Raw genomic sequence first — 26,557 nt, forward strand, 5'->3', positions numbered from 1 at the left:
TGCGTGATTGGGCAGTATTTGGCCATGATTACTACAAGTTTAGATAGCTGGCTACACAATTAGCTGATGTCTAATTGAGTGACTGTCAATATTTGATGCACAACCACATTTCGAACTTGCACCTTGTATATTCTACTATTTTAACTGTCAACAGTAAGTTGAGACCCAGAATGAGTTTTGTTTTGTTTGTTGGAGGCTCCCTCTCGGCCTGAGACCCTAAGTGACCACTTATGACATTTATGTATGGAGACAGCCCTGCTCCCAGACCCACACATGATGTTGGCACTGACCGAATCTTCTACCTGACCGAAAGTTTTGAAGTGTTGTAGGCTAAATGTCCATGCCAAGTTTCGGTTCCAGCGGGTCATTGCTGTAGTTTACAGAAAATCTGATCTTGGTTGTCAAGAAGTTATAAGATAAAGGATTCACATGCAGGTACATTTTTACTGCTAAAGGACAATAGGGCGTATAAATGAGTCAACAGTTGAATCATCTACTTCGTGAAATTACAGCCTGGTGCTCTCACATCGGTTACTTCAACATCAATTGCACTGTTTTCTTGTGACGCGTTTACAGCGAGGCAACTCAAATATATGCAGTCTGGATTCATTTTTAAAAGCTTGACAATGAATAACCAAAAAACTAAACCTGCAACAAAACACCATGCAAAGGAGAAACATGTAGAACTATTACAGCACCATTTGAACAGTAGCCTAGGCTAGCTACTCAACAACAAGACATTTTGAGAGCACCATACAGCAATGCTGCACTCAACTGCAGCGGTGATCCATTCAGTGCACAACATTTTTTAAACATGTTTTATTAAATGCTACAACAACCTAGCTATGGGTTTGTTATTTGGAGATATTAAATAGGTGGAAAGTAGCCTAGCGGTTAGGAGCACTGGGCCAATAACCAAAAGGTTGCTGGTTCGAATCCCTGAACCGACTTGGTGAAACATCTGTCAATGTGCCCTTTAGCAAGGCACTTAACCTTAATTGCTCCTGCAAGTCTCTCTGGATAAGAGTGTCTGCTAAATTACTCAAATGTTAAATATGAAATACTTGTTGATTAGGGTTGCAGCATATTATGCATATGCAAAGGCTGGACAAATATGATTTAACTCTTCTTTTGTTTTAATATGTTAAAATGGCAGTTTACATAATAATAAGTTATAGGTTATGTCTGGAGTTATGTCTGGCCTGCAAATTCGTTGTGTTTTTTCAATATGGCCCGTGTGCTGATTGAGTTTGTCACCCCTGCCTTAAGATATCTCAAGTAGAAATGATGCATCAATATTTAATTTTAAAGCATGTTATATTAAATGAAGGGCCCTTTAATATAGACCACAAGGAGAATTCAATAAATCAGATTTTCAATATGAATGAAGACTCAGTATTTTGACAAACATTGCACCCATTGTAACTTCTTGGACGATTTTAACCCACTTATCCCAAAAATGTCACAATGTTTTCACCATCATTGTAAAGCCCTAGTTATTTTGTGCTTTGACAAATAATTTATTTCATGTGATAAGTGATACATTTACAGTGCATTCGGAAGTTATTCAGACCCCTTCCCTTTTTCCAATTTTTAAACTTTACAGCCTTTTTCGAAAATTGATTAAATAAAAAAAATCCTCATCAATCTACACACAATACCCCATAATGACAAAGCGAAAACAGTTTTTTAAATGTTTGCAAATGTATTAAAAATAAAAAACAAAAATAACTTATTTACCTAAGTATTCAGACCCTTTGATATGAGACTCGAAATTGAGCTCAGGTGCATCCTGTTTCCATTGATCAAATCAAATCAAATGTATTTATATAGCCCTTCTTACATCAGCTGATATCACAAAGTGCTGTACAGAAACCCAGCCTAAAACCCCAAACAGCAAGCAATGCAGGTGTAGAAGCACGGTGGCTAGGAAAAACTCCCTAGAAAGGCCAAAACCTAGGAAGAAACCTAGAGAGGAACCAGGCTATGAGGGGTGGCCAGTCCTCTTCTGGCTGTGCCGGGTGGAGATTATAACAGCACATGGCCTAGATGTTCAAATGTTCATAAATGACCAGCATTGTCAAATAATAATAATCATAGTAGTTGTCGAGGGTGCAACAAGTCAGTAACACAAGAGTAAGTGTCAGTTGGCTTTTTCATAGCCGATCTTTGAGAGTATCTCTACCGCTCCTGCTGTCTCTAGAGAGTTGAAAACAGCAGGTCTGGGACAGGTAGCACGATAAAGTTCCTTACTTTTCCCCCCTTCCACTTGCCTCTTCCATTTTTGCGCTAATGCTACAATTAGTTGGTTGTAATTTTGGGTAGAGCAGACATTTCCATATATTTGTGTTTGCTGCATGTGTGACATAACTCTTCCATTCCTATTTATGATATCATTTACAAACATACATTTTTCACAATTTTATCAAAAATTAAAGCTTTTTTTTATCAATTAGTATAATTTAATTTAACCACAATATTTGATGGATTATTTGTTCTGTATTTTCTGGTGGATTAAACTGAAATTGTATGCAACTTTCTATGGCTTGTTTTAAAAATAACGATATTTTGGAGATTATTTCGTTTTCAAATAACCGAAAGTAGTCATGGCAGGTAATATTCACATTTTTGGTGACTTCAATATTCACATGGAGAAGGCCTTTTGGAGCCATCATCGACTCATTGGGTTTTGTCCAACCGGACTGGGTTTTGTCTCATTGGGTTTTGTCTCCGGACCTACACTTTGCAACAGTCATACCTTGGATCTAGTTCTGTTCGTTTGGAATAAATATTGTGGATCTATATGTTTTTCCTCATAATCCTGGAATATTGGACCACCATTTTATTACATATGCAATCGCAACAAATAATCTGCTCAGATCCCAACCAAGGATTATCAAAAACTGTGCTATAAATTCTTGGACAGCCCAAAGATTCATAGATGCCCTTCTAGACTCCCTCCACCTACCCAAGAACATGGAGTTCAAAAATCTGTTAACCACGTAACCGAGGATCTAAATGTAACCTTGTGTAATACCCTAGATGCAGGCACTCCTCTAAAAACAAAAAAAATGTATCACAAGATATTAGCTCCCTGGTATACAGAAAATGACCGAGCCCTGAAACAAGCTTCCAGAAAATTGGAACAGAAATGGCACTCCACTAAACTGGAAGTCTTCCGACTAGCTTGGACTGATAGTACCGTGCAATATCGAAGAGCCCTCACTGCTGCTCGATCAGCCTACTTTTCCAACCTGATTGAGGAGAATAAAACAATCCAACATTTATTTTTGATACTGTCGCAAAGCCAACTAAAAAGCAGCATTCCCCAGGAGAGGATGACCTTCACTTCAGCGGTGACGAATTCATGGATTTCTTTGACGAAAAGATCATGATCATTAGAAAGCCAATTACGGACTCCTGGAGACACTATCGTTTTTTTAATCCTGTATCTCTTGAAACATTCACAAAAATAGTCATGGCCTCTAAACCTTCCAGCTGCCTACTAGACCCTATTCCAACTAAACTACTGAAAGAGCTACTTCCTGTGCTTGGCCCTCCTATGTTGAACATAATAAACGTCTCCCTATTCTCCAGATGTGTACCAAACTCACTAAAAGTGTCAGTAATAAATCCTCTCCTGAAAAAGCCAAACCTTGACCCAGAGTTTTTTTTTAACTATCGGCCTATATTGAATCTCCCATTCCTCTCAAACATTTTAGAAAAAGCTGTTGCGCAGCAACTCTGCATTCCTGAAGACTGCCTTCCTGAAGACAAATAATGTATACGAAACGCTCCAGTCTGGTTTTAGACCCCATCATAGTACTGAGACTGCTCTGCCTCTGTCCTTGTGCTCCTAGACCTTAGAGCCGTCTTCGACACCACCGATCATCACATTCTATAGGAGAGATTGGAAACCCTAATTGGTCTACATGGACAAGTTCTTGCGTGGTTTAGATCTTATCTGTTGGAAAGATATTAGTTTGTCTCTATATATGGTTTGTCCTCTGACAAATCAGTTGTAAGGGTCGGTGTTCCTTAAGGTTACGTTTTAGGACAACCATTGTTTTCACTATATATTCTACATCTTGGTGATGTCATTCAGAAACACAATGTCAACTTTCACTGCTATGCGGACAACTCACAGCTGTACATTTTGATGAAACATTGTGTAAAAAAGGCCGTCCTACTCCTTTCCTCTCTACCTAATTTCCCGTCACAGTCCCTTCAGTTTCCCTTAAGTCCCGTTAATTTGGCTGCTCAGCCTACCTCAGTTATCCCTCACCCATCATTGTCCTGCCATTCCCAACCAATCAGAGGGCATGGAAATAAGCCTTGAATTGTACATCGCATCTCTTCTCATTCTATCTTGGTTCGTGCAGGTGACTGTGACCTCCTCCCCAGACCACTTGTCGGTACGCCTAGAACTTTGCCCTGGGAACCAAGAGGAGTATCTCAGTTTCAAGGTCTCAGCTTTCAGAGAAGCCTTGTCAGTAACATGCAGGAACCAACATTAATAAGTATATAAGGACTGAGAGGGAAAGCCCATCTTGCTGAATTTATCTGAACTAACATCTGAATTTCTGTCGGTGTCCATTTTGAAAGTGCTAAAAGAAGGCCTACCTCGTCGCAGCTCATTTGCTTGCACTTGCATATACTTAGAGATAAGTGTTAATGATATAAGAACAAACATTGTGAATTTACTGAACATAAATGTAATAATGTTTGTGTATGGTTCAAAAGTCTAAACTCATGTCGGCATTCATTATTATTGAATGAGAATGCAGTTCTTATCCAGTTACAGAAATCCACAAGGAGCCAGTAGAAAACATATTTATTTAGCAAGTCAGCCATATCAGCTATGGTTTTTAAAAACACACATCACGACAAGAGAGACAACACAGCACTACATAAAGAGAGACCTAAGACGACAACATAGCATGGCAGAAAAACATGACAACACAGCATGGTAGCAACACAACATGACGACAACATGGTAGCAACACAACATGGCAGCAGCACAAAACAGGGTACAAACATTGTTGGGCACAGACAACAGCACAAAGGGCAAGACTGTTTAGACAACAATACATCACGCAAAGCAGCCGCAACTGTCTGTAAGAGTGTCCATGATTGAGTCTTTGAATGAAGAGATTGAGATAAAACTGTCCAGTTTGAGTGTTTAATGCAGCTCGTTCCAGTCGCTAGCTTCAGCGAACTGAAAAGACAAGCGACCCAGGGATGTGTGTGCTTTGGGGACCTTTAACAGAATGTGACTGGCAGAACGGGTGTTGTATGTGGAGGATGAGGGTTGCAGTAGATATCTCAGATCGGGGGGAGTGAGGCCTAAGAGGGTTTTATAAATAAGCAACAACCAGTTGGTCTTGCGACGGGTATACAGAGATGACCAGTTAACAGAACATATAGAGTGCAATGATGTGTCCTATAAGGAGCATTGGTGGCAAACTTCATTGGAATGTATCTACAACTTTTTCAAAATGTAATTTTTTTTTTATCAACCTACCACAAAGTTTTGGTGAAATATCTCCAAAAGTGGTGATGACACAGGATTTTTTTTGGTTCAGCAAGAACAGTGACAGGCAGGGAAAGTTTTGGGGAAATAATTTGGTGACATCTTGTGGTCTTTATGTGAATTACAGGGGTCTAGTTTCCCCCTACTACCCTTGGCCTATGTGAATTATTAATAATACAAAAGCATGCTGGCAAAAGCCTTACGAGTAGACCATTTAGAAACCTTTTATGGATATAGGCTACTTGGCAAATGCATGGCCAGAATATGAAAAACACCAGACTCATTGCTGTTGATGCAGGGTTCATTATAGCATGGCGAGGGCATATAGCCTACATGTGTTTTTTACACACATCCAAAATAAAAACAGGAGCTGTCTAAAATAATGTAATAGCCCAAGTAGATAAAACGGGGATGTCCGCTCACTCTTACCATACCATACAGACTAATATTTATTTCAAAGTGATCTCAAGAGCCAAACCCTATTGCTAGTCTTGATTACTTGGCAAATGCATTGGGCAGGACAAAAAAACAGCCTACATTGAGAGGAGGAGAGGCTATGCTTGGTTTAGAGGTTATGGGCACAAAAAGCACATCTCCCTTGTTCCATGTTTATATCCCTTACAAAAAAAGTTTGCAGTTTTGAAACAGCTGTAAAGGTGCAGTAACTGCAGTCTACTGTGGTATTTTGGACATGGTAATTTTAGAATAACGGCAGTGTGCTGCAAAAATTACTGTAGTTAAAAAACAATTATTTTGGACGCAGTATTTGCAGCATAGTTCACTCTGACCGCAATATTTTTTTATAAGGGTGGGCATAAGACACATTTTGCTACTTTTCAGCTCAATGCCTTTTTGAACATATGAACTTTCATGTGCCTTATTAACCAAGTCATATCTAATCTGTAAAACTAAATAAAATGTGAACTCAAGAAGTTGTTTAGCAAACACAGAAAATACACCTGCCCAGCCATGATTGGTTGAGGTAGTGAGGGGGCTGGGACATTCACGAGAAAGAGAGTCCATTCTGTCAATCAATGCTTATTTTTCAAATGGCACGTCCTGCTCTCTGCTACCACGGACATTTGAAAGATCAGTCATTGGATTTAATCATATTTTTCTTCATGGACAACATGTGAAGTGTAGCTACAGCTTTCAATAACAGTGTTGTTCTGAATACAGGTGCTGGTATCGATACAGCTTGTGTCTACTGTACTGTTGGCAAAAGCAGTCTATTTGAAGCCGAGTGGGAATGATTATTTAGAAAAGGTTTCAGTCTGCCATGAATCATCATCATAATCCATACACAGCAGGTAAACTTGTTACATACGTTATTGCCTCAACTGTATCAAAAGGTAGTTTTCATTGTTAGCTATTAGTTAGTTCGGTAATGTTATACAGGTAACAGGTAAGTTATTGCCAGCTAGCTACAGTGGCTGAGCTGGCCAGTTACATTGTGCTGTTAATGTTGATTGCTGATGTGCTAAATCATGCATGACATGATGATAATCTTTGTCATGTCTGTCATGTTTAACCAGTTAGCTACCGAAAATAGGTTTACGGAGAGACTGAAAAACAGCTTCTATCTCAAGGCCATCAGACTATTAAATAGCCATCACTAACACATAGAGGCTACTGCCTATATACATAGACTTGAAATCACTGGCCACTTTAATAAATGGAACACTAGTCACTTTAGTAATGTCTACATATCTTGCATTACCCATCTCATATGCATGTACTGTATCTTGTTCTATGTCGCTCTGACATTGCTTGTCCATATATTTTTATATTCTTCATTCCATTCCTTTACTAGATGTGTGTATTGGGTATATGTTGTGTAATTGTTAGATAATACTTGTTAGATATTACTGCACTGACGGAGCCAGAAGCACGAGCATTTTGCTACACCCGCAATAACATCTTCTACCATACACTTTGATTTGATATAGCCACTGTGCTGTGAATGCTAATTGATTAGCAAGCTAATCAAACCCCATGTTAAGTGATAGGGACACATGCTAAGTTCGCTAGCTAACTAGCCACAATGAAATGAAAACTATTTAACTATCTACACTGAACAAAAATATAAACGCAACATGCAAACAATTTCAACAATTTTACTGAGTTACAGTTCATATAAGGAAATCAGTCAATTGAAATAAATACATTAGGCCCTAATCTATGTATTTCATATGACTGTGAATACAGATATGCATTTTTTGGTGACAGATACCTTAAAAAAAATGTAGGGTTGTGGATCAGAAAACCAGTCAGTATCTGGTGTGACCACCATTTGCGTCATGCAGCGTGACACAGCTCCTTCACAGCACTCTGTTGATTGTGGAATGTTGTCCCACTTTTTAATGGCTGTTCAAAGTCAAATCAAATCAAAGTTTATTTGTCACGTGCGCCAAATACAACAGGTGTAGACCTTACAGTGAAATGCTTACTTACAAACTCTAACCAATAGTGCAAAAAAGGTATTAGGTGAACAATAGGTAAGTAAAGAAATAAAAACAACAGTAAAAAGACAGTGAAAAATAACAGTAGCGAGGCTACTTACAGACACCGGTTAGTCAGGCTGATTGAGGTAGTATGTACATGTAGATATGGTTAAAGTGACTACGCATATATGATGGACAGAAAGTTGCTGGATATTGGCGGGAACTGGAGCACGCTGTCGTATACGTCGATCCAGGCCATCAAAGAAATGGTACATTTTCAGCATCCAGAAATTGTGTACAGATCCTTGCGACATGGGGCCGTGCATTATCATGCTGAAACATGAGGTGATGGAGGCGAATGAATGGCTCGACAATTGATAAAATGAAATTGTGTTCGGTGTCCGTAGCTTATGCCTGCCCATACCATAACTCCACCGCTACCATGGGGCGCTCTGTTCACAACGTTGACATCAGAAAACCGCTTGCCCACACAAAGCCATACACGCTGTCTGTCATCTGCCCGGTACAGTTGAAACCAGGGTTCTTCTGTGAAGAGCACACTTCTCCAGCTTACCAGTGGCTATCGAAGGTGAGCATTTGCCCACTGAAGTCAGATATGATGCAAAACTGCTGTCAGGACAAGACCCTGGTGAGGACGACGAGCATGCAGATGAGCTTCCTTGAGACGATTTCTGACAGTTGATGCAGAAATACACTGAACAAAAATATAAACGCAACATGTAAAGTGTCGATCCCATGTTTTGCAGTTGTCACACAACACAATGCCACCGATGTCTCAAGTTTTGAGGGAGTTTGCAATTGGCATGCAGACTGCAGGAATGTCCACCAGCGCTGTTGCAAGAGAATTGAAAGTTAATTTCTCTACCATAAGCCACCTTCAATGTTGTTTTAGAGAATTTGACAGTACCTCCAACCGGCCTCACAACCGCAGACCACGCTGTATGGCATTGTGTGGGCGAGCGGTTTGCTGATGTCAATGTTGTGAACAGAGTGCCCCAGGGTGACGGTGGGGTATATGTTATAGGCAGGCATAAGCTACGGACAATGAACACAATTGTATTTTAACGATGGCAATTTGAATGCACAAAAATACAGTGACGGTGCAGCGTTCTGAGGCACTGCATCACCAGGGTTCGATCCCAGGCTTTGTTGCAGTCGGCGGCGCACAATTGGCCCAGCGTTGTCCAGGTTAGGAGAGGATTTGGCCAGCCGGATGTCATTGTCCCATCTCGCTCTTGCGACTCCTTGTGGCGGTCCGGGCACATGCACGCTGACTTTGGTCGCCAACTGTACGGTGTTTCCGTATAGTAATGTATTTATTTAAATTGACTGATTTCCTCATGAACTGTAAGATAAAATCATTGAAATTGTTGCATGTTGGCTTTAATATTTTTGTTCAGTATATGGACATTAAACATGGACATTACATGTCCTGCTTCAAAGTGCAGGGCAGAAATAGGCTCTCAGGCTAAATGAATTTGTTCATACCTACCTCATACCCCTGCACATTGGCTCTGTACCAGTACTCCTTGTATATAGTCTGGCTATTGTTATTTTAATTTTTTTTACACTTTGTAGGGAAAGTGCTCTTGAGTAAGCATTTTATGGTAGTCTACAGCTGTTGTATTCAGTCGGATTTGATCCGGACCTGAACCAAAGTCACAACGGATCTCATTTGATAGACCTAGGGCTGTGTGTTTGTGTGTTTTACGTTTTTCCTAATTGTAGGCTTCCACCTTTAGCACATGAATTTAGTAGTCTTTTCCCCTTTTAAATATTTTGTTTTTTAAGCACTACCTCACTGCTTTAGCACATGGCCACAGTCATGTGTTCTCATGGGAATTCTCTAAGAGATCCTTGGCTTAAGAGCGTGTGAACGAGGCTAAATGGTCGTAAACACTGTAGCTGTTCAATGTTAAAGGTTATCTTTATTATACAACAATAGGCAATTTAATACTGTTAATGGTTTGCCAAATGGGGGAACTTGGTGAGATAACGTTCAGAGAATCCATTTAGGCAATTTTGTAAAAGTATTACTTTTCTAAATATGTTTCCCAGAGCAAGTGTGAAAATCGCAGCAAAATGTTTGAATGCTTTTTTCTCTTAAACGGTATTATACTAGTATCAATTTTTAAAGCAGCATTACTTTCCCATGTTTTATCCAATTACAAGGTATGATATACCATTTAGAAGTCTGTACTTTTATCTATAAAATAAATGAATAAAAATCTAATTTTGGAACATAAACCCGAAAAGAGATGGTGGGTCACATGTAAGACAGGTAAATGACCAATCATGGCGCTAAAATAGAGAACTTTCTTTAACAGGTTGAATAAGCAAACGAGTGTGCGATTGACAATTGCACTGGTTTAACGCCAGCCAAAACTAGAGCCCGGTGTAAAAGCAGGTGAGCTGGTGCTACTCTTTTTGGCAATATTCTGGTGTTTTGTGGTGGAAAACTTAGAGGGTCAAGCATAACACGCCAACCCTGTTACCTATACATAGATAGACAGGCTAGAAATGCTTTTTGTGAAGCATTTGGATTTATAGTTGATTTTACGATTAAATCGCTACTTTATTTGGCACTTATGTGGGGGTTGTGTTCATGAGAGTCATCTTTTTAATATTTTGTATATCAAACCGTCCGGACATTAGACGTTTTCGTGAGAAGACACATTTTCGGGATGTATCATGTTCTGACAAACACCACTTTAGCTCCGCCACCAATGCGTTGAATTGAGACTCTGCAATGCAAAAAAAACATATACCTTTAGCTTTATAAGGGGATTTTTTTAATATGTTAATTTGATTTCCATGGGGCCGCGGAAATTGACTCAAGGGTTAAGGGGGCTGAATTTCATCTTGGTCAGTAAGAAATGAAGCGGCCATGACTGAAACCAAACAAGAGTTGTCTTGTGGGTGGTTTGTACGTGGCAAACGTTTGTACATTCACTCTGCCAAAACCATACACCGTTACAGCCGCTCACCCATCTAGATAACTTGAAACAGCCTAACCAGGTCTTGTCTTGAAGTCGCCAAGGCCAACTTCTTTCTTCAAATCGCTTCAGCCGGCTGGTGTGCGAACAGGGCAAAATTGGTTTGACATTGGATAGCTTATCTCTGAGGCTAGTTACGGGATTGTCAATAAATTACACAATGTAAATGTGACTTTTCATGTTGCACATCTTTTAGTTGTCTCATTAAACGCATTCAATATTTATGAATATCTGCACTTTATAGTTTGTAAGGAGTTAAGTCATTTTGAAATATGGAGCTATTGACATTTTAAAATATTGTATTATGTAAACTGTGTAATTTACTGATGGTCCCTAACCAGCCCTGTACAGATATCGAATTGTCAAACCAAATTGACCATTACTTGAGCGCTGTGGGCATGTGGGCAGGATTGAAATAAACCCAACCAGAGGAACACTGTTAAAGGTACCCTTCATTCCATGAGGTACATTTTTTTTTCTTATCTCACAAATCTTCATTTTGGACGAGACTTACTTTGTGACCAAAATTATCCTATTTACACTTTGTAGTAAATTTTAACACAATAATAAATGTTTCTGACTCGTATGTCACTGGCTATTTTCAAAACGAGAAGTTGTTTTTTAGGGGCAGTCGCTCTTTAACCTCATGAGATGGGAAAACATGTTTTTTTATGAAGCTGAACAAGTGCTCTTTATGACGAATGTTAAAATGAAAATGATGTGAAATCAAGTTATATATACAGTACCAGTCAAAAGTTTGGACAGAATCTCATTCAAGGGTTTTTCTTTATTTTTTACAATTTTCTACATTGTATAATAATCGTGAAGACATCAAAACTATGAAATAACACATGGAATCATGTAGTTACCAAAAAGTGTTAAACAAATCAAAATATATTTGAGATTCATCAAAGTAGCCACCTTTTGCCTTGACAGCTTTGCACACACTTGGTATTTTTTCAACCAGCTTCCTGGAATGCATTTCAATTAACAGGTGTGCCTTGTTAAATTAAATTCTGGATTTTCTTTCCTTAATGCATTTTAGCCAATCAGTTGTGTTGTGACAAGATAGGTTTGGTAAAAGTCCATATTATGGCAGGAACAGCTCAAATAAGTAAAGAGAAATGACAATCCATCATTATTTTAAGACATGAAGGTCAGTCAATCCGCAAAATTTCAAGAACTTTGAAAGTTTCTTGAAGTGCAGTCAGAAAAACGATCAAGCGCTATGTTGAAACTGGCTCTCATGAGGACCGCCACAGGAAAGGAAGCCTCAGATTTACCTCTCCTGCACAGGATAAGTTCATTATAGTTACCAGCCTCAGAAATTGCAGACATCTCAGCATCAACTGTTCAGAGGAGACTGTGTGAATCAGGCCTTCATGGTGAAATTGCTACAAAGAAACCACTACTAAAGAACACCAATAAGAAGACTTGTTTGGGTCAAGAAACAAAAGCAATGGACATTAGACTGGTGGAAACCTCTGTGTCTTTGAGACGCAGAGTAGGTGAACGGATGATCTCTGCATGTGTGGTTCCCACTGTGAAGCATGGAGAAGGAGGTGTGGGGGTGCTTTGCTGGTGACACTGTCAGTGATTTTATTTAGAATTCAAGGCATGCTTAACCAGCATGGCTCCCACAGCATTCTGCAGCGATACGCCATCCCATCTGGTTTGATCTTAGTCCCGCTATCATTTGCTTTTCGACAGGACAATGACCCAACACACATCCAGGCTGTGTAAGGGCTATTTGACCCTGAAGAAGAGTGACGGAGTGCTGCATCAGAGGACCTGGCCTGTACAATCACCCGACCTCAACCCAATTGATGTGGTTTGGGATGAGTTGGACCGCAGAGTGATGTAAAAGCAGCCAAGTGCTCAGCATATGTGGGAACTCCTTCAAGACTGTTGGAAAAGCATTCCAGGTGAAACTGGTTGACAGAATGCCAAGCGAGTGAAAAGCTGTCAAAGGCAAAGGGTGGCTACTTTGAAGAATCTAAAATATATTTTTATTTGTTTGACACTTTTTTTTTTTACTACATGATTCCTTATGTGCTCATTATTCTACAATGTAGAAAATAGTAAAAATAAAGAAAAACCCTTGAATGAGTAGGTGTGTCCAAACATTTGACTGGTGCTGTATATATATATATATATATATATATATATATTGTTTTATCAAGTGACACTTCTCAAAAGGCACTGAATTGGTGGAACGACCTCTCTCTTTTGTACTCTCCCTCCTATGTCTTGTGTCTTATCGCTCTCTCACACACTTGCTCCTCATCCCTTCTGAAATGGTGTCTGTGTAGCTTGGCATTGTTATATGATGACAGGGCAGTATAAACAGATAGGTATCGTACGTCATGTCTGTAATCTGTCTCTGATTGTGTTAGGACATCAAAGGTTGATTTCCCTCAAGCCCTGACATGTTGACGTCTCCGTATCCAGGCTACCATCACCGTAGCAATAGAAGTTGAAGGGAAAAAAAGTGAGGGTGCAGCCTCCTCTGACATCACTCAATGACATCACACAAGATATGTTGGTCCTATTCTGGTTACTCAAAGTTCAGGAAAAACGAGTTGGTAGGCATTCTGTGTTTTGTTCCCTCCCCTTCTCACTCTCTCTTTCTCTCACTCTGTCATAGCCTCTTCTCACTGCCAGTTTTTTTTGTCCCAGTGAGATTGTGAGCTCCTCTTCAATTCTTTCTCTCGAACTCTCCTCTTGACAGTTTGGTGGTTGTGACCCCTCTATTATACCATGGGAGACCCTGTGCCTTTCTCCATCCTGAATGAGAGACTGAGACCACAGTTCACTGCCATGGAACAACTCTGCTACTCCCTGCACACCCTGGAAGATGGACACCAGCTGCCTGGCACTGTCAGTGGCAGTTCAACCACACGGTCTACAATATTGAGCGATGAAAGACAAACACAGGACGATTCAAGCTCGACCATGATCGAACCAGAGGATGACCCAGAGAAGGAGGATGTGGTCACAGAAGGGTTGACTTCGCAGACCGAAGAGGGGAACGACTGTCATGATCTGTTCACCATGACCAGTACCTGCTTGATGCCGTCTTTGACCGCAGAAGATGCTGGTCCTGATGGTTCTGGTGAGCTGACCGTGGTCAAGGAGAGTTTGGCCATAGAGAATGGCGATCCAGGTGTTTTGACCATGGTCAGTGAGGATAAGAGCCCTTTCAGACGGAGCAACGTAGACAGAACCTTACCGGACCTCATCAGGAGTGGACAACAGCTCGGCAGACGCAGAACATTAGGACCAGTCTCAGACACGGTGAGAGAGTGAGGATGGCCAAAAATAAAATGTGTGTGCTGTGCGGCCAAGAAAGTATATTGAGTGTAATTTGACGCAGTACTTGTTATGATTTTCAAAGATCTTGGACCAGAACAGATCTTTACCTCGTTCAGTACAAGTGTGTCATACTCTGCTATAGAATGTTATCAGCTCATGGAGACAGGTTTGATTTGTGGCTGAAGGGAATATTGTTGTCTCTCTTTGGGCTCTTATCAGTGTGGGGCCTGGTGTATCTGTGTGCGTGTGTAATATGAGCTGTCGCATGCATATCCAGTACAACAAGATTTCTCTGCTGTGTCTCGTCTTCCAGGAATCTGGATTAGCACTGTTTACCACTGTGCCTGAGTTTACCACTATTTATTCTTAGCTGAAGGTTGTGTGTGTGTGTGTGTGTGTGGTGTGTGTGTGGTTAAAGGCAGTGCCTCGGGAGGTGGTGTGTGTGTGCGTGGTTAAAGGTAGTGCCTCGGGAGGTGGGTGTGTGTCCAGTTGAAGGGAAGAGGAAGTTCAGCAACACCTGTAGGAATTTGTTAAACATGCTTCTTTACAAACGTGCTTTTGTGTGTAGTTGAAGGAAGTGCGTCGGGAGGTGGCGTTGTCAGTTAGACGCAGTCTGAGGCTGAAGGCTCAGGTGGACAAACTGCAGGAGAACAGAGACCAACCGGCATGGAGCCAACACAGGGAGAAGGTAACACACACACACTTCAAATACAGTCAACCATAACCAAATATTTGAAAGGTAATGCAATTGTTGAAACATACAGAAACAAGATCAGTGTGATGTATAGAGGCTGAATAACAACAAGAATCACATAACAGGGCTTGAATGGAGTCTCTGGGAGTAGGCTAACAGGAGTGAATCCTTTCTGTTTCTGTGAAGCACGTCACCTTTAGAAGTCTGTGTTTATGTTGAACTCTTTCCCCTCCCTCCTTCCCTCCCTCCGGTTCTGCTGTGGTACAGTGGTTGCACAGCCTTTCCTCTATACGGAGGCTGTGCTCACTGAGCCTGTACTTTTTCAAAGTTTTTCTAAGGTTTTAATCAGTAACCGTGGTCAAATAGTTTGCCATGGTGTACTGCCGATTTAAAGCCAGATAGCACAGGATTTTGCTTTGTGCTTGTTTTTCCCAATAGGTAATGTAGTTTTTGTTTTGACTGTGGAATTAGATTTTTTTTCTGATTGATTGGATGTTCTAGTCCTGAGGCTTCAGCGTATTAGTAGAACCGATTTGTGAACTCAGCCCCAGGACCAGCTGGATGAGGGAAATATTTTCTGGCATTGCAGGGCTTGGTAAATTATTTTAAGGGGTCACCATATTTGAGATGTTTTCAAAACTTCATTGCTCTTTTTTTTGAGTTGTTATTATTAGTGGATATTGGCCTAATTCTGCCCTGCATGCATTGTTGTAGTTTTCCTCTGGACATGTACTGTAGGTGTTTGCCCCATTTGGTGAAATCTTGTTTTGCAAGTGGACTCCACACCTCGCTGCCATAAAGTACAATTGATTCAATGACACATTCAATTAGTTTTAGCCAAACTAGACAAGGTATTTCTATTTGGATTCGTTTTTTAGTGGTGTAGAATGTCCTGCATGCTTTCTCTCTCAATTCATTCACTGTCTCATTTAGGTGTCCAGTTGAGCTTATTTTGAAACCTAAGTAATTGTAGTGTGTGCAGTATTGTGTATATTTTGTACCAATCGAGAACTTTGGTCTAATTCCCTGAGATCTTCTCTGGAAAATCATTGTTTTAGTCTTTTGGGGATTTACTGCCAAGGCCCAGGTCTGGCAGTACTGCTCTAGGTGATGTGCTGTGGGTTTCAGCAGGGACAGGTCATCTGCGAAGAGCAGGCATTTAACCTCTGTAGTGTGGAGACCAACAACAGGGGCTGAGGATTTTTCTAGAATAGTGGCCAAGAGCGCAGGGCTGAGATTGCAACCCTGGCAAAGGCCAGGGTTGGACTTTTAGGCAAGACATTGTGCTTATTAAGGAAGTTTAGAACTCTTACATTTATAATACTACAGAAAACTTTCCCCATGTTACTGTTCACACAAATACCTCTGCAATTGTTAGGGTCAAATTTGTCTCCGTTCTTAAAGATTGGGTTTATGAGTCCTTGGTTCCTGACATCAGGGAAGTAACCTACACTCAGGTTCAAATTAAACAGTTTTAATATAGCCAATTGGAATTTTGCTGAATTTGAGCATTTCATTTAGGATGCCATCAGGTCTGCATTCTTTTTTACATTTGAGGGCCTGAAGTTTCTTAGAGGTCCTGCTCAGGGGGGGTGCTGCAGCTTCTCTAGGAGTCTTTGCAGTCTGTTCTCTATGGTGCAGAACTTGATGACAGACAGCTCCTTTGCCACCTCCTCAAGCGCTGTGGTAAGGCTCTCTCCTCATGGTGGCCTTTACCTCATCAAGCGCTGTGGTAAGGCTCTCTCCTCATGGTGGCCTTTACCACCTCAAGCACTGTGGTAAGGCTCTCTCTCAGCTCCTGGACTGGTTGAACTGGTCCTGGAGGTGGTGTAGCTGGGGGTCTGCTCCATTAGATTAGTAACCCATACCACTAACAGAGACAGCCTCTCAGCAGGCTGATGGAGGTGTGGTCATGGTTAGGGTTGAACATTTTGGGGAATATTCAGAGGTGGAAACTTTCCTTGGGAATTAACACGAATATGGGAATTTATGCAAATTAATAGTAATACCATTTAAATGTAGATGTTTTTACCATATCATATGGAGACAGAAATATAAACCTTACCATAAGTAGACATAATTGCAACTTATTAAATCCTTCCAATAGAAATAAAAAAAACATAGTTAGGAATTGAACTTGAATTAAATGAGTTGACTCTTCACATGGGATGATTTCACTGAACAACAAAAGTGAATATTGAATGATCCATCGCATCTCCCAACAACATTTTCAACATACATCTGTAAAATGATAGTCTAGAAACTAAAGCTTTGGTTGTCTTCTTCTCAGGCTTCTACAGTGAGGGAAAAAAGTATTTGATCCCCTGCTGATTTTGTACGTCTGCCCACTGACAAAGAAATGATCAGTCTATAATTTTAATGGTAGGTTTATATGAACAGTGAGAGACAGAATAACAAAAATATCCAGAAAAACGCATGTCAAAAATGTTATAAATTGATTTTCATTTTAATGAGGGAAATAAGTGTTTACCCCCTCTCAATCAGAAAGATTTCTGGCTCCCAGGTGTCTTTTATACAGGTAACGAGCTGAGATTAGGAGCACACTCTTAAAGGGAGTGCTCCTAATCTGTTTGTTACCTGTATAAAAGACACCTGTCTACAGAAGCAATCAGTCAATCAGATTCCAAACTCTCCACCATGGCCAAGACCAAAGAGCTCTCCAAGGATGTCAGGGACAAGATTGTAGACCTACACAAGGCTGGAATGGGCTACAAGACCATCGCCAAGCAGCTTGGTGAGAAGGTGACAACAGTTGGTGAGATTATTCGCAAATGGAAGAAACACAAAGAACTGTCAATCTCGCTCGGCCTTGGGCTCCATGCAAGATCTCACCTCGTGGAGTTGCAATGATCATGAGAACGGTGAGGAATCAGCCCAGAACTGCACGGGAGGATCTTGTCAATGATCTCAAGGCAGCTGGGACCATAGTCACCAAGAAAACAATTGGTAACACACTACGCCGTGAAGGACTGAAATCCTGCAGTGCCCGCAAGGTCCCCCTGGTCAAGAAAGCACATATACATGCCCGTCTGATGTTTGCCACTGAATATCTGAATGATTCAGAGGACAACTGGGTTAAAGTGTTGTGGTCAGATGAGACCAAAATGGAGCTCTTTGGCATCAACTCGCCGTGTTTGGTGGAGGAGGAATGCTGCCTATGACCCCAAGAACACCATCCCCACCGTCAAACATGGAGGTGGAACCCTTATGCTTTGGGGGTGTTTTTCTGCTAAGGGGACAGGACAACTTCACCGCATCAAAGGGACGATGGACGGGGCCATGTACCGTCAAATCTTGGGTGAGAACCTCCTTCCCTCAGCCAGGGCATTGAAAATGGGTCGTGGATGGGTATTCCAGCATGACAATGACCCAAAACACACGGCCAAGGCAACAAAGGAGTGGATCAAGAAGAAGCACATTAAGGTCCTGGAGTGGCCTAGCCAGTCTCCAGACCTTAATCCCATAGAAAATCTGTGGAGGGAGCTGAAGGTTCGAGTTTCCAAACATCAGCCTCGAAACCTTAATGACTTGAAGATCTGCAAAGAGGAGTGGGACAAAATCCCTCCTGAGATGTGTGCAAACCTGGTGGCCAACTACAAGAAACGTCTGACCTCTTTGATTGCCAACAAGGGTTTTGCCACCAAGTCATGTTTTGCAGAGGGGTCAAATACTTATTTCCCTCATTAAAATGCAAATCATTTTCATAACATGTTTTATTTTATTTTTGTTGTTGTTGTTATTCTGTCTCTCACTGTTCAAATGAACCTACCATTAAAATTATAGAATAATCATTTCTTTGTCAGTGGGCAAACGTTCAAAATCAGCAGGGGATCAAATACTTTTTTCCCCTCACTGTATGTCTTCTTCCTGGACCTCCTCAATGTCCACCTCTTGAACATCAGACTCTGAGGCCTAATCTTCATGGTCACTTTCCAACCTTGTTGAGGATGGCTCGTTGTCAGGCTCAAAAAGAAAAAAAATTGCCTGGATGGCCACCAATTTTTCAACCCTTGTATTGGTCAGCCTGTTGCGTGCTTTGGTGTGTATTCCCAAACATGGACCAGTTGCGCTCTGAGGTGGCTGATGTTGGTGGGATTTGGAGGATCGAGGCAACAGAGGAAAGAGCCTCAGATCCACAAAGTCCCTTCCACCAGGTGGCTGATGATGTTGGCACGACTGCCATATTGCATCTCCATCCCAAAGCCCTTGCTTGGAAGTGTACTTACAAGACTGCCAAGAATCTTGCCCTCATCCAGGCCAAGGTGGTGAGACACAGTAGTGATAACACCATAGGCATTGTTGATCTCTGCACTAGACAGGATGCTCTTGCCAGCAGCTTTGGGGTCCAACATGTACGCTGTGGCGTGTATGGGCTTCAGGCAGAAGTCTTCACGCTCTTTGGTGTATTTCAGAACTGCAGTTTCTTCTGCTTGGAGCAACAGTGGGCAGGGCAGTACGGATTTCTTGTCTTACATTTGCAAGCAGAGTCTGAACATCAGACAAGATGGCATTGTCTCCCTCAACCCGTGCAATGGTTACTGCTTTAGGTTTCAGGAGTTTCAGGCTGCTTGCCACCCTCTCCCAAAATACATCATCCAGGAGGATCCTCTTGATGGGGCTGTCCATATCTGCAGACTGTGTTATGGCCATTTCTTTGAGAGATTCCTATCCCTCCAGGAGACTGTCAAACATGATGACAACACAACCCCAATGGGTGTTGCTGGGCAGCTTCAATGTGGTGCTCTTATTCTTCTCACTTTGCTTAGTGAGGTAGATTGCTGCTATAACTTGATGACCCTTCACATACCAAACCATTTCCTTGGCTCTCTTGTAGAGTGTATCCATTGTTTTCAGTGCCATGGTGTCCTTAAGGAGCAGATTCAATGCATGAGCAGCACAGCCAATAGGTGTGATGTGAGGATAGGACTCCTCCACTTTAGACCAAGCAGTCTTCATGTTCGCAGCATTGTTTCACCAGTGCAAATACCTTCTGTGGTCCAAGGTCATTGACTGCCTTCAGCTCATCTGCAATGTCGAGACCGGTGTGTCTGTCCCTTGTGTCTGTGGTGTCTGATTCATAATTTTCCCCTCGAATGGAAGTAGAGGGACTTTTGTCAGAGGTTGCTTGTTGTGAGCGATGAGGGAACTTTATGCACTTGGCCAGATGACTCTGCATCTTTGTTGCATTCTTCACATGATTTGGCACAGTGTTTGCAAATGTACACAGCTTTTCCTTCTACATTAGCTGCAGTCTCCACACATCAGATGGTGCCTGTGGCATTTCCCTGTAAAGATTACAAAAAAAGAGTACAAAAAATAACATACAATTCCATGTACAGATGAATAGTTAAGCAGTTGGATTACAACTTCTTTGTAAGATAAATGAAACATGTATGGAAACAGGTGAATTAACACTCAGTTAGCAGGCTCAAGCAAGCGGAAACCCACATGGTAGCAAAAACTAACTAGCAGAAATTGTTAACAAGTTAGATATGATTTAAACACACTTTGGCTGTAGGCTACTATTTACTAATTAACAAAAAATTATGCATGTCATAAAATATTCACCCCATCCAGTATTGTAATAAACTTACCAGAAAGCATGTAGTCCCTGGCTCAGACAGTGTAGTAGTGTGGGCTCTGTAGCATCTCATTAGTGTGCAAGATCTTGAGAATCAGCTGTACATGTGATGGAAGAGTGCACTGCACATGTGATGGAAGAATGCACTGTGCATGCAGAGGGTTGCAATTCCATTGGATTGGGGATAGTTTAACTAAAATATGCCACAAGACTTAGAATTTCCTTGTGTATCCCACAAAAAAAGGTTAATTGTTATAAGCTAACTTTTTTGATGAATTTAAGCAAAATTCCCCAAATTCCAGGGATTAACTTCCTAGCAAGCTAACTGACAAATTTGAATTTAGCTAGCTAGCTAGCTAGCTAGCACGATTAAGAGCTTTTTTTTAAACTCACTGTCAATCTTTTCCTCGATCTTCAGTTGTATAATTTGATTACTTATTTTGTAGCACATTTTCATCGTGATCTTAACAAACAAGAAGTTATAAAAAGTCAGGAGCTGTTCTTCTGCATGAATGCCTTGACTGTTTCTCTCTAGGTTACAGAGGAGGTTCAGTCCGTTCTGAGGTTGTTGCTTCCTCTGACAGAAGCAGAGTCCAGCACAGTAGAACCATCTGTTCAGGAGAACAGTCTGGATACAGCGCTGGTCCTGCTGCAGAACGTCGCACGCAAACTAGCCCTGAGCCACACAGCACAGGTGAGTCTAAACTAGCCCTGAGCCACACAGCATAAGTTAGGCCAGGGTCCTCAAAGATGCATTTAGTTCCTCAGTTTTTAGTGAATGTGACCCAGGCTTGCACTCAGCCACTCACACCTCTTAGGTGAGCTTAGATCCCACCACCACAGGCAAACCCATAGAATACAAAGATGAGTAAATCTGTGCCTATCCAACAGTAGCTCAGAGGCTAACGGTTCATGTCAGGTGAGTTTAGACACCGCCCCTCAGGTGAGCCCAGACTGGTTCAGTTCAGGTATATGTGACCTGATGGGTTCAGTTAGCTCAACCTTGTTTCAATGGAATTTTAATTACTCGGTGGCATTTAAATGACTCCCAGGCGTAATGCATCACCACATGACTCCCAGGCGTAATGCATCACCACATGACTCCCAGGCATAATGCATCACCACATACACGGAAGGTCAGAATACATCAGCAAACATTTTATTCCAACTAGCAGAAGAACTGATGTCATCAAGAGTAAGAAACACCATTGTCAATGTATTCCATAACTGTGTGAATATAAATAAAACAAACCTGCCTTTTTTACCCCCAACCACTCTGTTTTCCCCAGGATTCCCAATTCTGGGTTAAAGGGAATGGTGTGGATGACAGTGCTGTTCTACAACAGGCATTACGGGACAGAGACGATGCCATGGACAAGTGAGTACACACATTCACAGCAAAGAGAAGTGTCAATGCCTCCTAAGAGGGAACTGCATTTTTCCTGTAGAAAAACGACACATTGATGTTTTGTTTAGTTTTTTTTCCCCCTTCCTGTTGAACAGGAAGAAGGCCATGGAGGCGGAGCTTCTCCGCAGTAAGACAGAGATGATGTTACTGAACAACCAGCTGTTGGAGGCTGTGCAGAAACGACTGGAGCTCTCACTGGAACTAGAGGCCTGGAAGGTACTAAAAGATGGTGGGAGGAGAGAGCGAGTCGGAAAAATGGATATGTCTGAGACATACAGTAGCAACATATGGGCTCAGCTGGGGAGAGGTTACGGTGGAAAACAAGGGCAAATTACCCATGGTTTAACACACGGTATAATGCATCCAGCCGGTACATGTCACCAGCTGGTATCCTAGCATGATAATGGAGTAATAGAGCCTGGGGCCATCTGGTGGTGAGGGACCAGCTTCCTCTAATGGTGCAATATGACATACACTAAAGTGACCAAAAGTATGTGGACACCTGCTCGTCGAACATCTCATTCCAAAATCATGGGCCTCCAGTCTTGTGGGAAGGCTTTCCACTAGATGTTGGAACATTGCAGCGGGGACTTGCTTCCATTCAGCCACAAGAGCATTAGTGAGGTCAGGCACTGATGTTGGGCGATTAGAACTGGCTCGCAGTCGGCATTCCAATTCATCCCTAAGGTGTTCGATGGGGCTGAGTTCAGGGCTCTGTGCAGGCCAGTCAAGTTCTTCCACACCAATCTTGACAAACCATATCTGTTTGGACCTCACTTTGTGCACGGTCATTGTCATGCTGAAACAGGAAAGGGCCTTCCCCAAACTGTTGCCACAATGTTGGAATCATCTAGAATGTCATTGTATGCTGTAGCGTTAAGATTTCCCTTCACTGGAAGTAAGGGGCCTACCCCGAACCATGTAAAACAGCCCCAGACCATTATTCCTCCTCCACCAAACTTTAGTTGGCACTATACATTTGAGCAGGTAACGTTTTCCTGGCATCTGCCAAACCCAGATTTGTCTGTCGAATTCCCAGATGGTGAAGCGTGATTCATCACTCCAGAGAATGCGTTTCCACTGCTCTAGAGTCCAATGGTGGCAAGCTTGACATCACTCCAGCCGACGCTTGGCATTGCGCATGGGGATCTTAGGCTTGTGTGTGGCTGCTCGGCCATAGAAACCCATTTATGGCCTCCCGAGTGGCTCAGTGTTGGGGTGTCACAACAGCCTGCGGTTCGATTACCGGCCGTGACCGGGAGTCCCACAATTGGCCCAGCATCATCTGGGTTAGGGGAGAATTTGGCAGGGGGGGGGCTTTACTTGACTCATCGCACTCTAGCGACTCCTTGTGGCGGGCCGGGCGTCTGCAGGCTGACTTCTATCGTAATTTGAAAGGTTTCACACATTGGTGCAGCTGGCTTCCGGGTTAAGTGAGCGGGTGTTAAGAAGCGCGGTTTGGCGGGTCATGTTTTGGAGGATGCATCACGTGACTTTGACTCTGCCGAGCCCGTTGGGGAGTTGCAGCGATGAGACAAGTTCGTAATCACGAAATTGGAGAGAGAAATAAACTAAGAAACTGATTTCATGAAGCTCCTGAAGAACAGTTATTGTGCTGACGTTGCTTCCAAAGGCAGTTTGGAACTCGGTAATGAGTGTTGCAACTGAGGACAGACGATTTTTACGCACTTCAGAACTCGGCGGTCCCGTTCTGTGAGCCTGTGTGGCCTACCACTTTGTGGCTGATCTGTTGTTGCTCCTAGTAGTTTCCACTTCACAATAACAGCACCTACAGTTGACCAGGGCAGCAATTTTATGAACTGAAAGGTGGCATGCTATGACGGTGCCACATTGAAAGTCACTGAGCATTAGTGATTTCACAAATTTTTTACCACTACATCACTGGTCAGAATGTGTAGCAGGTTTGGTGTCGATCACACCAATAGCGTCATTGTATTTTCGTACACTGGAAGTGCCTTCATTTCCAATGTAACGCTGCATTTGTTGGATTTATCGAATGTATGCGTAGACGGTTTGACAGAAATGGTAGCAAAGGGTGAATGTTGAACTTTTGTTGCACACACATCTAGATAACGCTGTAGGTGTTATCAAGGCATCAGAGGTAAAAGTTGCAGCAGTGGGCAGAAAATGATAAACATAAATACAATACTGGATTGCCATAATGAGAAATAATCCATCAAGTGTTTTTTACCATTAGTCAATAAAGATGTCAACAAATGTATTTCCGTGTGTCAGGACGACGTCCAGAGGATCCTGCAGCAGCAGCTCCAGAGCCAGCAGGCAGCAGAACAAGCCCAGAGGAAACCCTCCCGTCTGGGGCTGCTGAGGAGGACTAAAGAACCCCCACACCAGAGGCCAGCCTCCACCCCTACCACCTTAACCCACACCCCTGCCCCCTCGCCGGCCCCACAACGCACCCCTGTTACCTGGAGGGACAGGCTGAAGAGGGGGAAGACAGGTCGTCATGGTGACCAGGATGCAGCGCAGGCATCACCGGTGTCGCGGTCGTCGAGTAGCAGCAGCAGACCGGAGGGGTTTCATACCATAGACTTATAATACAACATAACATGAGAGGGACAAATCATAGCTACTTTCTACATTTTTCAAACTGTTGATTCCTACTGGGAGAGATACATGGATTGAGCTGATAGTTGACATGAATTACACACATTCACAGGGAGATTAATTCTCTACTTGAGGAAAACATTCTTCAGTGTTAATGGTTGCCTTCATACTAGGACATTCTGTGTCTTGGTTGCCTGCATAGTACATTTGGGTTGTAGAGTCCCTCCAACTGTAATCATTCATTTAACTATAACGCGTGTCTTTGATTAAAGTAATTTAAACGTCCTTCCAAATGCTGAGCGTTCTTTTTATTCGAGTTGAGGATACAAGTCCACAGCTAAAAACAGCCACAATATCCCAAACTTCCCATTCTCCTTAACCCATAATATTTACCAAGTGCAGACTAACCGGTATTATCTGAGACAGGAAGACAAGACATTCATTTTTTTCCCTTCAATTTTAATATACATCAGTAATACATAATTTAATATACTATCTCAATTATTCACCCAATGTATCTCACAACTACATAACATCTTAAATTCATTTCTTGACATTGAATGAAGGTTACTGTGGCAAAGTTAAAATGCATAGGCCTATCGACAACTGAACGAGAGGATGAAAAGGCATGCTCTTAGTAAAAGACTAAATTACGGTTTGTCAATTTCAACATGGCTAAATAAATTAATCATTTCACCTCATACCTGGGTTCAAATGGTATTGGTTTTCTTTCAAATACTTTAGGTGTGCGCTTGATTGAGCTTGTACAGTGTTAATGGAACCAAGGAAATAGTCCCAAAAGTGCAAACCCCATCAACCCAGGTTCAATATCTGTACAATCTTTCCCCTCGACACATTCTTGACCAACAGAAAGCCAATATGAACCCTGGGGTCTGAGTATGATTGGTAGGGCATTGCCTAGCTACTCAACCACCAAACTATTTTAGTTAAAACAAGGGTAAGCTAGCTCAGCACAAACCATTCTGATATCTTTAGTTATTCAAACCTGGCATCCAACAGAGTACATTTTTTAAAATTTATTTTTACTTTCAACTGATCAAAATACTTTCAACTACAAAAATGATAAACACACTAGAACCCTTTTGGGGCTATGAGTCCCTGTGATAAAATATACATAACTGGCAACACAGAGACCAGTCTCAGAGCTGCTGGTTAACTGGAAAACTTGTTATAAATTTTACAGAGATGAAAAAAAGATCAAAACAAAAAAAGCCTGAGGCACAGACAGACTTACTGAGCTGCAGTATCACTGTTTGATTGTACTTTTCCCCATACACACAAGCACCAAAACATTTCACTGAAGAACAAACCCGACCACAATAGAGGAAATCTGATAAGATTAAGAACAATATGAGTTAGATATTTTTGCAGCATATCTGACATACCCATGAACACTAAAACATGGCAGCACAATTCTGATCTTTTGCCCAATTATTCACGAAATATCTGATTGGTCAAACGACATATCAGAATTGGGCTGTCTGTGTAAATGCAGCCTTCGTCTACAGACTTAAAGTGATTCATATACTTGAATAAATGACCATTGAAACAGACGCTAGTAGATTATCACAGAGTACACAGTTAATTTTTACAAAATGGCCACTCACAACACAGAAGAGTAGAGAGAATCACCCCAGAGTGTAGTATAGAGCATTGGGTTTTCCAACTCCAGTCCTAGAGAGTGAAGGCTTTTGTTCTAACCCTGCACTAACACACCAGTTTCAAGTAATCAACTATGCATGGTCTTCTGTCTGGAACTTGATTAGTTGAATAAGGTGTTAGTGTTGGGAGTCAGGACCCACCGTCCTAGGGATCTCCAGTGTGTTAGTGTAGGACTGGAACAAAACCCTGCAGGTCCAGTAGATTCCTCAGGACCAGAGTAGGACCCCCTCTGCTGTAGAGTCTAACCTGGGAGATACAGGAGATAATACAGTACC

At 41.8% G+C, this 26,557-nt stretch overlaps 1 protein-coding gene across 2 annotated transcripts; it reads left to right on the forward strand.

Moving 5' to 3' along the window:
- The first annotated feature begins 6,571 nt into the window (after positions 1–6,571).
- On the forward strand, positions 6,572–24,884 carry LOC106563772 (uncharacterized). 2 transcript variants are annotated; one of them, XM_082958288.1, is made up of 8 exons: positions 6,582–6,843; positions 13,391–13,579; positions 13,726–14,291; positions 14,878–14,997; positions 21,141–21,299; positions 21,895–21,983; positions 22,109–22,229; positions 24,270–24,884. In XM_082958288.1, the coding sequence occupies exons 3-8, from the start codon at positions 13,755–13,757 to the stop codon at positions 24,588–24,590; spliced, it is 1,347 nt and encodes a 448-aa protein (XP_082814414.1). In that variant the 5' UTR covers positions 6,582–6,843; positions 13,391–13,579; positions 13,726–13,754; the 3' UTR covers positions 24,591–24,884. The 2 variants fall into 2 exon arrangements, with proteins under 2 accessions (XP_082814413.1, XP_082814414.1); XM_082958287.1 differs by lacking the exon at positions 13,391–13,579 and having other exon boundaries at positions 6,572–6,843.
- Positions 24,885–26,557: the final 1,673 nt, after the last annotated feature.

Source organism: Salmo salar, chromosome 11, assembly GCF_965601325.2.
Source record: "Salmo salar chromosome 11, fSalSal1, whole genome shotgun sequence".
Lineage (NCBI taxonomy): Eukaryota > Metazoa > Chordata > Actinopteri > Salmoniformes > Salmonidae > Salmo > Salmo salar.

Excerpts from the sequence above, each read along its gene's own strand:
- LOC106563772 (XM_082958287.1), top strand. The coding sequence starts at position 13,755 with ATGGGAGACCCTGTGCCTTTCTCCATCCTGAATGAGAGACTGAGACCA. Across the intron at positions 14,292-14,877 it reads TAGGACCAGTCTCAGACACG|TTGAAGGAAGTGCGTCGGGA; the intron begins GTGAGAGAGTGA and ends TTTTGTGTGTAG. Across the intron at positions 14,998-21,140 it reads GGAGCCAACACAGGGAGAAG|GTTACAGAGGAGGTTCAGTC; the intron begins GTAACACACACA and ends GTTTCTCTCTAG.